The sequence below is a fragment of the Sinocyclocheilus grahami genome, unplaced genomic scaffold (genome assembly GCF_001515645.1).
Source record: "Sinocyclocheilus grahami isolate Dianchi unplaced genomic scaffold, SAMN03320097.WGS_v1.1 scaffold381.1, whole genome shotgun sequence".
NCBI classification, from domain to species: domain Eukaryota; kingdom Metazoa; phylum Chordata; class Actinopteri; order Cypriniformes; family Cyprinidae; genus Sinocyclocheilus; species Sinocyclocheilus grahami.
In genome coordinates this window covers 91075-105371 of record NW_015505560.1, presented here as the reverse complement: position 1 = coordinate 105371, position 14297 = coordinate 91075, and the positions used below count along the sequence as shown (strand labels likewise).

Below are 14297 nucleotides of genomic sequence, written 5' to 3'. Positions count from 1 at the left end.
TCGTCTCATCTCATTCTCTACTCTTGTCTCATTTCAGCTCTCATCTAGTCTTCTCTTGAATCTCTTGATTCATCTTGTCTCGTCTTGTGTCATTCTCTACACTTGTCTCATTTTAGCTCTCATCTAGTCTTGTCTTGAATTTCTTGATTCGTCTCCTGTCGTCTCATCTTCTCTCATCTCATCTTGTCTTACCTCTTGATTCATCTAGTCTCATTTGCTCTTTCTTCTCATCTAGTCTCATCTCTTGATTCATCTCATCTCCTCACAATCTCTTGTCTCATCTCAGCTCTCATCTAGTCTTCTCTTGAATTTCTTGATTCGTCTCATCTCATCTTGTCATATCTCATCTCAGGTTTCATGTGGTCTTCTCTCTAATCTCTTGATTTGACTAGTCTCTTCTCATCTAATCTCGTCTTGTCTCGTCTCATCTCATTCTCTGCTCTTGTCTCATCTCAGCATTCATCGAGTCTTCTCTTGAATATCTTGATTTGTCTCATCTCACCTCATTTCGTCTCATCTCATTCTCTACTCTTGTCTCATCTCAGCTCTCATCTAGTCTTCTATTGAATATCTTGATATTTGTCTCATCTCGCCTCATCTTGTCTCATCTCATTCTCTACTATTGTCTCATCTCAGCTTTCATCTAGTTTTCTCTTGAATCTCTTTATTCATCTCATCTCATTAAACTTTGTCTTGTCTCATCTCATTCTTTACTCTTGTCTCATCTCAGCTTTCATGTAGTCTTCTCTCGAATCTCTTGATTTGTCTCGTCTTATCTCACCTCGACTCGTCTTGTCTCATCTCATTCTCTACTTTTGTCTCATCTCAGCTTTCGTGTAGTCTTCTCTCGAATCTCTTGATTTGTCTCATCTCTTCTCATCTCATCTCGACTCATCTTGTCTTGTTTCATCTCATTCTCTACTCTTGTCTCATCTCAGCTTTCATGTAGTCTTCTCTCGAATCTCTTGATTTGTCTCGCCTCTTGTCATCTCATCTCGACTCATCTTGTCTCGTTTCATCTCATTCTCTACTCTTGTCTCATCTCAGCTCTCATCTAGTTTTCTCTTGAATCTCTTTATTCATCTCATCTCATCAAACTTTGTCTCGTCTCATCTCATTCTCTACTCTTGTCTCATCTCAGCTTTCATGTAGTCTACTCTCGAATCTCTTGATTTGTCTCGTCACTTCTCATCTCATCTCGACTCATCTTGTCTCGTTTCATCTCATTCTCTACTCTTGTCTCATCTCAGCTTTCATCTAGTTTTCTCTTGAATCTCTTTATTCATCTCATCTCATTAAACTTTGTCTCGTCTCATCTCATTCTCTACTCTTGTCTCATCTCAGCTTTCATCTAGTCTTCTCTCGAATCTCTTGATTTGTCTCGTCTCTTCTAATCTCATCTCTTTTTTTATAGTTTTCTTATATTAGCTTATCTCTCCTTTAGTCTAATTTAATTTGTGTTCTATCATCACTCGTCTCAGTCTTGTCTCTTCTCTGATTCTCTGTTCTTGCCTCATCTGGTCTTCTCTCGAATCTCTTGATTTGTCTCGTCTCTTCTAATCTCATCTCTTTTTTTATAGTTTTCTTATATTAGCTTATCTCTCCTTTAGTCTAATTTCATTTGTGTTCTATCATCACTCGTCTCAGTCTTGTCTCTTCTCTGATTCTCTGTTCTTGCCTCATCTCAGCTATCATCTAGTCACACCTCTTCATCTTCTCTTGTTTTCTTTCTTATCTTATTGTCTCATGTTGTCTCAGTCCATCTCTTCTCAGCTGGTTTAGTTTCTTGTCTCTCCTCTTGTTGCATCTCTTTCAAATTGTCTCTTCTCTTATGTCATCTCCTCTCATATTGTCTTGTTTTATTTCTTATCTCATCTCATGATGTCTCATCCCATCTCTTCTCGTCTCATCTTATCTCTCAACTAACCTCTTCTCATCCCATTCTCTCCTTTCCTCTACTTTCATCTAGTCTCATCATCTCACCTATTCTCATCTAATCTAATTTCTGGAAACATTTTTATCTTTTAAAAACTGGTCTCTTCTGATCACTCCTCTCATCTCACCTCTTCTCATCTGGTCTCATCTCACCTCTTGATTCATCTCATCAAACCTTGTCTCATCTGATCACTCATCTCATGTCTTCTCATCTTGTCTCCCCATTTCATTCATCTTATCTCTTCAAATCTTGTTTCATCTCTCCTCGTTTTTTATCTTGTCTCATCTCATCTTGTCTCACCTCTTGATTCATCTGGTCTCATTTGGTCTTTCTTCTCATCTCACTTATTCTCATCGAGTCTCATCTCTTGATTCATCTTCTCTCATCTGATGATGTCTTATCATCTTGTCTCCCCATTTCATTCATCTTATTTCTTCAAACCTTGTTTCATCTCTCCTTTTTTTATCGTGTCTCGTCTAGTCTCATCTCATCGAGTCTCCTGTCATCTCATCTTCTCTCATCTCAACTTGTCTCATTTGGTCTTTCCTCTCATCTCACTTCTTATAAAATATCATCTCTTGATTCATCTCCTCTCATCTGATCTCTCCTCTCATCTCACCTCATCTCGTCTAGTCTCATCTCGTCTCCTATTGTCTCATCTTCTCTCATCTCATCTTGTCCCATTTAGTCTTTCTTCTCATCTCATCTCACCTCTTCTCATCTAATCAAACTGTGTCTCATCTCTGTCTCGTCCAGGTCCGTGAGTGCGGTAAGAGTTTGCTGATGGCAGTGGCGGGGTTAAAGTGATGCAGCAGCTGCAGTGTGTGTGTGTGCGTGTTAAAGAGAGAGAGAGAGTGAGAGAGACAGAGCTGGCAGTGCTGTGTAATATTATGGTCTGTCTGGAGAACCGCACCCAGTTCCTGAAGAAGCCATTAATTCCTGTTTTTCATCTGTGCTCGTGTCCTCCAGGGGAATCCTGTCCCTCTGACCGCTCCAATTGGACAGTCAAACATCAGCATCTCTGTTTATGCTTTTTTGGGGATGGATGGCAGCGACTGCTGGTCAATTAAAACAGACTTTTATCCACATTCAATTACAGTTATGTCCCTTAAAATGGAAGAACTTCATATACTCACTCTCATATCAGTCTAAACTCGTTTCAGAAGAAATCACTCTTCTTCATGCAGAGAAAGTGATTTAGTCCAACTATGACTTGAAATGGATAGATTAGTCAGAATGATCATTCTGTCATTATTTACTCGCCCAGACCTGTATGACTTTCTTCATTGGAACACTTCAGGAATTTTAAGGTCCAAACAACATTGGAACCCATTGAATTTCATTGTATGGGCAGAAAACGTTCTTCAAAGTATCTTTTTTGTGTGTTTCACAGAAGAGATTAAGTCATACAGGTTTGGAATGACTTTAGGGAGAGTAAACGATAACAGAAAGATGTGAGGAACAGACACACATTTGAATCCATGAGAATCTTAATCCTCAAATCGTTTTTCTTCTGTATATTTAAATATGACATCAAGATATACATTCACTGGCACTGAATGGAAAAGAACGGCAAAAACATTGTGTTCCACAGAAGAAAGTAAGTAAGTCATACAGGTTTAAAACATCATGAGGGAGACTAAATGATGACAGAAAAAGGTTTAATCAAGTTAATCCAAGTTTGGTTTTAGAATTTGTAGGAAAAATGAGTCTTAAATAACTTGATTAGATTCTGTTTTAAAATTTTAATAACTCAAGTATGGTTTTCATCATGAAAATAGCCAAAGAAGCTGGCATGCCGTTAAAAACAAACCGATGACTGTTAAATTTTGAGTGAATTTGTCCTTTAAAACAATTATGGCAAAACCAAAAACACAATTTTTTGGCTAAAGCAGCTGATCTCAAATATATTTCACTGTATATATAATTTGATCTGCTTTATCACGCCATATTCGCGGTCAACAGCTGGCGCAGGTCAGTGTGACCGTGATGTTCCCCTGCGTCGCAGAACCAGCTCAAGGGACGCCTGTCACATCACACACCGAATATGCATCATAATAGCAACCTTAGCAGAGAGCAGGCATCCCAGAATCCTTCACTCGGCACTCTTTAGCCCTGAACCCCAGAGTCCGGCTGTCGAGTTGAATTGTTTGGCTGTATAAACGAAGTCTGAAGTGAGCAGATTTAGCACATGCTGCTGCAGCACCTCGCTGATAGAGCCGTGATTTACTGTGTCTATAAACGCCACCATCTGACAGACAGCCGATTCACCGTGAGCACCCTTGGAGCCCGCTCCCCTTACGCCGCTGATTTAACAAGTTTGGTCCAATAACTAAAGCCAAATGGTGTTTTAATGAGCGCTAATGACCATTGTGAATGGTGCTTTCCTCATCCTTGCGTGGCATTGTGTAAAGCCTCACCTCCTCGAACCCTGCGGGACTCCTCTGTGTGACATTTTGAGAGCACGTCCATTTATCACTGTGCTTATGAGCTTTCTCTTTCCTCCGCAGATCGTCTTTGAAGCGGTGACCTCTGGGCAGCGCGGCTTTCTGGCCATCAAGGACGTCGTCCTCCAGGGCCATCAGTGCAGTAAGACCCCGTCTCTGTCGTAAAAACACCCTCATCACCCGCTCCTTGGCCTTTTCCTGGCACCCTCCAAATATCAATATCGTCTGTCTTTCTCCAGGCATTGAAGTCGAGCCATAAAAGAGAGCGTAATAAAGAAAACAAAAGACTGAAAAGAGGAGGGAAGAAGACGATAAAGCTTTCATGTAATGCTGGAGAGATATCAGTTAGCAGGATGAATGGAGGAGGATGGAAAGGGTCAAGTGGGATTTTGCTGTCTACTTAGGCGGCATCTTTAAGGGGTCATATGATCTTGCGAAAAAATAACATTATTTTATGTATTTGGACTCTTAACTTTTATAAAGAATATCTCTTTGGATTTGAGACTTTAGTCTTTGCAACTTTACAGATCTTCTTTATGCACCAAGAGCTTGTAACACTCCAAAGAGAAAGAACAATTACAATCGCATCATATGACCCCTTTAACTGATCATGTGACACTGAAGACTGGAGTAATGATGCTGAAAATTCAGCTTTAATCTCAGGAATTAATTACATTTTACAATATATTCACATAGAGAACAGCTTTTTTAAATGATAATAATATTTCACAATATTACTGTTTTTGCTGTATTTTTGAGCTAATAAATGCAGCCTTACTGAGCAGAAGAGATACAAATTCTTAATTATTCCTAACTTAGGCATATACATAAAATAATGAATTAGTTCATTTTTTATTATGATGCTTTTCATTATTGAATTAAACATGCATTGTCTGCTGAACAGTCAGCTTTGCATCACAGGAATAAATTACATTTCAAAATATGTTAAAATAGAAAACAGTTGTTTTAAAAATGAAATAAATAAAATAAGTAAAATAAAAATATAAATACAATAAGTACAATACAATTGTAATAAAGAAATTGTCATTTTTAATCAGATTACAAAAACAATTCAAATGCTTGTAATCAGATTACAGAAACTTAAAAAAATAAAAAAATTACATATAGATAATTTACTGCCAGAGTGTAAATAATACAATACAATATTTATTATTACAATAATAATACATTGCATATATATATATATATACACATATTTATGGTAACACTTTACAATAAGGTTCATAAATTAACATTAGTTAACTACTTTAGTTAACATGAACTAAGAATGAACAACACTTCTACAGCATTTGTTAATCTTAGTTAACGTTAATTTCAACATTTACTAATGCATTATTAAAATCAAACGGTGCTAGTTAACATGAGCTAATGCACTGTGAACTAACAATGTTAACTAACATTAACAAAGATGAATAAACACTGTAATACATGTATTGTTAATTGTTTGTTCATGTTACTTAATACATAATAAATAATAATCCAAATAATGCAGTTTAGAGCAGAAGTGTGCGGATGCTGATGAATGTGACTGTAACACTATTTGATAGGATTATCCTCATATGAACGGTTTATTGTTCAGTGATTGTGAATAGAATACAGATTATAGATGGTGAAGTAGATATTCAGTCCCTTAACAGCAGATTAAACCAGGAATACGTCGAGCTCAAGTGGATTTACTGAGAAAGTTACGGTTTCACTGGCAGTGCTCAGAGTGACATACTACTGTGTGTGCATGAAAGAAAGAAGTATGCAATATGAATTTAGGCACAACATGGAATTGGGATACACATGGAGTGCCCAGATGATCTAAAATTGCAATAGTGTATACTATAATGCAGTGCACTTCACTTTTTAGGGATTTTCCCCTTTTAGGATGAATGGATCGGACTAAACATTCTTAAATCAAAATACAAGCAAAATGACATGAGATATTAAGTCTTGTTTTCTGAAAAACGTATCAAAACTAAGTGAGTGTAAGCTTAAAACTTGGGGAAAAAACCTGCTAATGAGGTAAAAAATTAAATTTTAACTGGCCTTTTCAAAATCATGATGCTTAATAATCACCAAATATTAGATTCAATCTTTTGATTGTTTACTTTTTTATTCATTTGTGGATAATTTTAGCAATATTCACTCAAAAACTGAAGTGCATAAGCTCAGATCAATGAGGCCTATGATCAATCAGTTCTAAACAGAAACACAAAACCTGTGCTGATTGAAACGAAATCAAGTGGACAAAAAGATTCAATCCAATATTTGTTAATAATATAGCATAAGAAAATTATTTTTTTTAGGCCGGCCATTTTTGATCGGGAACACCACAAGTGTAACAAGGTGGGGAAAAAATCCCCAAAATAAAATAAAATAAATAAAATAAAATAAAATAAAATAAAATAAAATAAAATAAAATAAAATAAAATAAAATAAAATAAAATAAAATAAAATAAAATAAAATAAAATAAAATAAAATAAAATAAAATAAAATAAAATAAAATAAAATAAAATAAAATAAAATATTTATTTATTTTACGATTTTGTCCAATGCAATAACATTAACCAGCATTTTTAGGAAAAAGAAAATCCTCTCCAGATCAAAATGACCAAAACACAACATATGGGTGAATTCAAAGGGAAAACTAATTTATTTTTCTGACCTCATTGGCATAAATATATATATTTAATTTTTTTAAGCTTAAAATTACTTAATAAAAATACAAGACATAATATCTTCTCTCATTTTGCTTCTCAAGTAAATGTGTCTTGACGTAAAAAAAAAAGTAGATATTTGTACTGGAAATCATTAAACATACAGTATGTGTACTGAAAATGTCCCCCGCCAACAAGTTCAGCTATTTGCACTTAGTGTAAATCAACACTGCCTAATATTTAAGACATAATGTGCATTATAGAATATATATATATACACCCTGAAGCACAAAACCAGTCATAAGGGTCCATTGTTTGAAATTGAGATGTATGCATCAGCTGAAAGCTGAATAAATAATCTCTCCATTGATGTGTGGTTTGTTAGGATCGGACAATATTTGGCTGAGATACAACTATTTGAAAATCTGGAATCTGAGGGTGCAAAAAAATCTAAATATTGAGAAAATCATCTTTAAAGTTGTCCAGATGAAGTTCTTAGCAATGCATATTACTAATCAAACATTAAGTTTTGATATATTTACGGTAGGAGATTTACTAAATATCTTCATGGAACATGATCTTTACTTAATATCCTAATGATTTTTGGCATAAAAGAGAAATGTATAATTGTGACCCATACAATGTATTGTTGGCTATTGCTACAAATATCCCCCAGCGACTTAACACTGCTTTTGTGCTGCAGGGACACAGATAATATATATATGCATGCATTATACAGAACGCTAGTAACACAAGCAGTGCGTCTCAGAGATGAACTCGCTAAACAGAGGTCAATATCAACATGTTTATATAGTGTTAATGATGGATTTGTGAAGGATGATTGTGTTGAAGCTCTGATGAGTGCATGCATACGGCACAGCATCGCTCTCTGACGGTCTCGCTATCATCACAGCGGAAAGAAACGCTTCTTTAGCGATCAGAGAGAGAAGATGGGCGCTGGAGATATAAAGGTGGCTGCCGAAATATTGAAGAACGGAGACAGCAGTGTTTCCGCGGATCAACTCAAGGTCACAGTGGCCCGAGTCAAATATTAGACATCATAACCTGATTCAAATGAGCTTTCATCTCACAGATGCGTTTGGTTTTAAATGCACATTGACCCAGATATGAGTGCGCTTTGTAGCAGAGACTAATGAGAACTCGCTGTTAAATCAATAGAGTTAAGGTTAGAGTTTTAGGGGAATATTATTAGCTGAGCGCAGATTAAATGAGAAACCAATAATGATTTTTGTGTTGCACTCGTTCTGAAAAACAAGGAGGTTGAGAGGGAGATATTGATGTCGGTAATAAAACATCTTTGGCGCAGTTGAAGAGACTGAGGTTAAGATCACATTGAACCCTAATAAATGAATCAGTATGTGTGCTGTTGGATTTACAGTAGAACCAGTAGAGAGTTATAAACGAGTGAGAAGAGCCGCTCAGATCGTCTGACGAGAAATATTTGAGATCCTCTCGAGATCTCTGACTTTTGATCGTTTGGCAAATCTGAGCAGAGTGTGAGACATCGTTGAGATCTCATCTGAAACTCGAGAGATTATTGAAGTCTTTTTGGTGTTTTTGGACACACTGTGTGTTTTATTGAGCTAGAGAGAATATGAGAGATGTTTTAGTCTCGGTGAAACTAAGATTTGTTTTCAAAATACTTGTTTTAAGTATAAGCCTTATTAATTTTGTGAAAAAAGTACCAAAGAAAGATCATTAAAAACAAAAAAAAATTTTTTAAATCAATTATTATAAATTATTTATTAGGTAAATAATTAACATGTACATGTAACATATACATATAATATATAAATAATTAATTTAAAAATATTTATAAAGGAAACAATGTTTTGTTTGATAGATTTTGTTCTTGTTTTAAGGATACAATGCACTCAATTTTGTTAGGTCTATGCTTAACGAAATTTCCATTTCAAAAAAATAAATAAATACATACATAGACAATAAAATAATTATTTTCTGGAAATAAGTTTTAATGCCTTGTGCAATTTTGCATTTTAGGTAATTATATCTTAACTTGTAGATATAGTAACTTTAAAGTCAAAATAAAAAATATTGATATTTTTTAAAGGAAATTGTTTTGTTAGATATAGTTTGGTTTTGATGCAACAGTCATGCACATTATAGTGAATACAATTCTTAGTCATGAATATGAGAAATATTTGAGTTCCTAAGGTCTTTGGCTCTCGATTGCAAACTTAGTTTTTTGTCAAAACTGATCAGAGTTTGAGACACTCTTGAGATCTCATCTGAACCTCTGCAGGAGACGAGAGCGAGTATTGTGCTCGATTTCTCTTTAATCTCATTGCTGAGGATCGGTCGAGATGTTAGTGAGATCTCATTCATGTCTCTCGTTTGCCGTTACATTGACGTGTTTTTGGACACGCAGTGTGTTTTATTGAACTGGAGTGAATTGTGTGAGAAGTTTTACTACACTACCAGTCGAAAGTTTCTAAACAGTACGATTTTTAATGTGTTTTAAAGAAGTCTCTTCTGCTCACCAAGCCTGCATTTATTTGATCAGAAATACAGCAAAAGCAGTAAAATTGTGAAATATTTTTACTATTTAAAATATCTGTTCTCTATGTGAATCTCTGTTAAACTGTAATGTATTTCTGTGATGCGCACACACACACACACACACACACACACACACACACACACACACACACACATATTTCTGATTATTATCAGATATATGTTGAAAACAGCTGGTAAGTGTCTTTATCATCACTTCTGATCAATTTAAAGCATCCTTGCTAAATAAATAAATTTATACATTTTCTATAATCCCCCCCCCAAAAATGATACTGACTCCAAGCTTTTGAATGGTGGAGTGTATAATAAAAGCTATTTCTATTTCAGATAAATTCTGATCTTTGGATCTTTCTATTCACCAAAGAATCCTGAAAAAATTCTACTCTGCTGTTTTCAACATTGATAATTTCTGAAGATCATGTGACACTGAAGACTGGAGGAATTATGCTGAAAATACAGCTGTGCATCACAGAAATATATTACAGTTTAACACATATTCACATAGAAAACAGCTGATTTAAATAGTAAAAATATGTAAAAATTTTACTGCTTTTGCTGTATTTCTGATCAAATAAATGCAGGTTGGTGAGCAGAAAAGACTTCTTTAAAACACGTAAAAAATCGTACTGTTCGACTGGCGTGTGAATTAACGGCTCGTCTGTGTTTCTCCAGTGAACACGCCACACTTTCTGCATATCAAAGGCGTGGAGGTGAACGCCAGACAGACCGCTACGTTCCTCTGCACCGTCAACGGAGAATGGAGAGACAGCTTCAACCTCTGGCTGCAGGTCAGACACACTCTCAACTGCAAGGGTCTTTTCATTGATGATGATGATGATGTGTGTGTTAACGACTGATGAAGAGGCAGTGACAGAATCCGCCGTCACTGCAGAACACTCGCAAACAACAGAGCAAATGAATTTCTTCACTCATTCTATCAGTGTTTTGCTTTGTAAACCTCCTTTAAAAACAAAACACATATGCGACCCTGGAGCACAAAACCAGTCATAAGAGTCAATTTTTCAAAATTGAGATTTATGCATCATCCGAAAGCAGAATAAATAAGCTTAACATTGATGTATGGTTTGTTAGGATCGGACAATATTTGAAAATCTGGAATCTGAGGGTGCAAAAAAATCTAAATATTGAGAAAATCATCTTTAAAGTTGTTCAAATGAAGTTCTTAGCAATGCATATTACTAATCAAAAATTAAGTTTTGATATATTTACGGTAGGACATTTACTAAATATCTTCATGGAACATGATCTTTACTTAATATCCTAATGATTTTTGGCATAAAAGAGAAATGTATAATTGTGACCCATACAATGTATTGTTGGCTATTGCTACAAATATCCCCCAGCGACTTAACACTGCTTCTGTGCTGCAGGGACACATTTACTCAAGCAAAATTGTCTAATAAGATTTATTTTAAATATAAATATATATATTTTGCTTTAAGAGTATGTTTTTCTAATTCAAAATTTCACATTTAATTCAATTAAAAATGTTTGGTTTTGATGTTCTGTAGATATAGAGTGAACAAATGTTTATTTTAGTCATAAATGTGCTATATATATATATATATATATATATATATATATATATATATATAGCGAGCGGGACAATAGAGTGTCAGCAGTGGAAGTAGAACAAACTAGTTTAGTTTAGTGTGAGAGATGTTTGTTGTTTGTTAGCGTTCTCTCAGCTCGGCAGTTTGTCACTTAAACAAACACATCCTCATTAACAGAGGAAAGAGATCCAGACATTAAGAGCAGAGTCTCTGATGACAGTAATGAAGAAATATCACTGACGAACAAATGGCCTCCATCTGCCTGCTGAACCATCTGACAGCTGGAGGAACCACAGTGTGTGTGAGAGTGTGTGTGTGTGTGTGTGTGTGTGTGTGTGTGTGTGTGTGTGAGTGAGTGAGTGAGTGTGTGTGCGCGAGAGAGTGTGTGAGTGTGTGTGTGTATGTGTGTGTGTGTGTGTGTGTGCGAGAGTTTGAGAGTGTGTGTGTGGGTGAGTGTTTGTGTGTGTGTGTGTGTGCGAGAGTATGAGAGTGTGTGTGTGTGAGCAGGGCCGTATTAACCATTAGGCTAGGCGCCAGCATGGGGCCCGAGCAAGGAGGGGACCCGTGATTGGCTGTGGGGTAAAATGACTGTCGCGCCGACCGCCAAAGCCACCACGCCCCCCACTTATTAGCTCTGTTATTTAGTTGAGTTTTTCTGTAAATTCCATGCATTACCATTTGAGATTGAAATGTAAAGTCTGAATTTGGTTTACCAATCAAATGCATTTATTCTATATTTGACTTTTGAACGATATGTGCACGTATCTATCAGGTGATCGCTGCCCAGTATGTCTGCATTCACCTCTCTTCACTTCGTTCTGGAGGAATCTGGAAATGGTCGCGCAAAGAACAATATTCGATAAGTAAAAATGTCAGCAATTCTGAGAGACGGGCTCAAAAAAATGAAAACCTTCAAATACAAACAACAGAAAAAAAAACATGAGTTAGTCAGTAAAATCCCCAGCTATCAGGTTATTTTACTAAAGCTGATGATGGAGTGGAAGTTGCTGGAACAGCAAGTGATCCGGGCACATGGAGCAGATAAAAACGGTGTCATCGTCCACAGATTTTAGGGTAGTTTGATTATTAACTGAATTTATAGTGTTTTTGTGTTTGAACAAACTATATTAGTTTAAGGGTTGGTAGATAATTCGGTAAATATATCAATCGTTGATTGAAGCGCGTCATGATTTATATACTAAGCTTATCATTTAAACGTGTTTTAAGCAGGTTTTAAAACATGGTTTAAACTGTTCATGGACATTAAGCAGTGGGGCAGAATTCATTTCAATTCCAATAAATACATGCATTAAGACGGTTTGTATCGCACCTGCTTGTATAGCAACTGACTAAACTTTCGCTCCTTGTGCTTAAACGTTCAAATGCACATAGTTATGTGTCAAATGCCCGTCTTTGCGAGTATCCTCATAAACACAGTTATTTGTGTCTTAAATTAACGTTAATAGTTAAAGATAAAGCATGTGTAGTGTTAGGCTACATGAGATCCTGGATTATATGATGAGATCTTAAAAGGATAGTTCACCCGAAAATGAGCGTTCATCATCAGGGTTGCCAGGTTTTCACAACAAAACCCACCCAATTGCTACTCAAAACTAGCCCAATCACGTTTCGAGGGGGATCCCCCGGTAAAAATCGCATTCCGGTGGGGTACAATACACGTTTTTGGAGGGGTTCCCCTGGTAAAATTCGCATTTTAGGGGCTAACTATCACATAATTAGGGTCGCTTAAACCCACGGACATGAAAAACAACCCGCAGCAAAGGTGTTAAAGAAGCCCAATTCTGCGGGAAAACCGCTGACTTGGCAACACTGGTCATCATATACTTACCCTCAAATTGTTCTAAACCTCTATGAATTTCTTTTTTCTCCCCAACATAAAAAAGAAGATATATTGAAGAATGATCGTGACCAGTTTCTGGTCCCCGCTGACTCCAATAGTGTATTTTTTCACTATTTTTTCATACTATGGAAGTCGTGGGGGCCCAGCAACTGTTTGGTTACCAGAATTGTTCCAAATATATTCTTTTGTGTTCAACAGCAGAAGGAATCTCATACAGGGTTAGAACAACAACAAAATATTCATTTTGGGGTGAACGATTCCTCTAAAGCAGCCTAATATAGCTGCTGTTGCCATCTGTGTCAATGATATAAATAAAACATCAGAAATAAATTCACTTAATGTCTTTGACTGAATCACTTTTGTAAAAGAAATAATGAATGCATATTGAATTTATAAAGTGAAGACTATTCAGTCTATTTGTAAATTTTCTTTATACAATATAATATTTATTATTCAGTGCTTTAAGTTTTTCAAGTAGGCCGATTTTTCCGATCTTTGCTCTGTTGTAGCCTAATTTGTGACTGTTTACTTGTCTTCAGTTAGCTTATTTTTACTTAGGCAAGTGTTATTTTTTTGTGATATTGAAATTGGTAACAAAAAGTATGAAATTTCAGTGCATCAAGAATTTTGATATGTGTGTAAGTATGTGAATGAGTGTGCGTGGTTGAGCGTGTGTGTGTGTGTGTGTGAGTGTGTGTAAGTATGTGTGTGTGTGTGTGTGTGTGCGTGCGTATGCGTGTGTGTATGTGGATCCTCACTGATTCTCTGTTCTCTCTTTCTCTCTGCAGGGAATCGGCGGTCGGGAAGCTCCCATGAAAGCGACCAAACCGTGGAATAACCAGCGATTTATCGGCATGTTTGATGTGGTGAACACGACCAAACAGGACTCTGGCCGTTACCGATGCATCGTCCACTCGAACATAGGCGTGGGAGTGTCCAACTACGGAGAGTTGACCATCAAACGTGAGTCACACAAACACACACATATGTTCACACGCACACAAACACTCACTCACACTCACACGCACACACACACACACACTCACATGCACACGCACACTCACTCACACACACACAAACACGCACACTCACTCACACGCGCACGCACACTCACTCACACGCACGCACACTCACACGCACGCACACACACACTCACTCACACGCACACTCACTCACACACTCACTCACTCACACACTCAAACTCACACACACACACTCAAACTCACACACACACACACTCTCTCACACTCACA

The 14297-nt window shown here is 36.5% G+C and overlaps 1 protein-coding gene across 1 annotated transcript in view; it reads left to right on the top strand.

Annotated features, from left to right (window-relative positions):
- Positions 1-14297, top strand: part of LOC107549789 (receptor-type tyrosine-protein phosphatase mu-like) — a 138450-nt gene that overhangs the window by 111557 nt on the left and 12596 nt on the right. The window contains exons 4-6 of the mRNA XM_016230964.1: positions 4447-4525; positions 10282-10397; positions 13833-14007. Coding sequence (XP_016086450.1) covers positions 4447-4525; positions 10282-10397; positions 13833-14007 — 370 coding nt within the window. The remainder of the gene's footprint in view (positions 1-4446; positions 4526-10281; positions 10398-13832; positions 14008-14297) is intronic.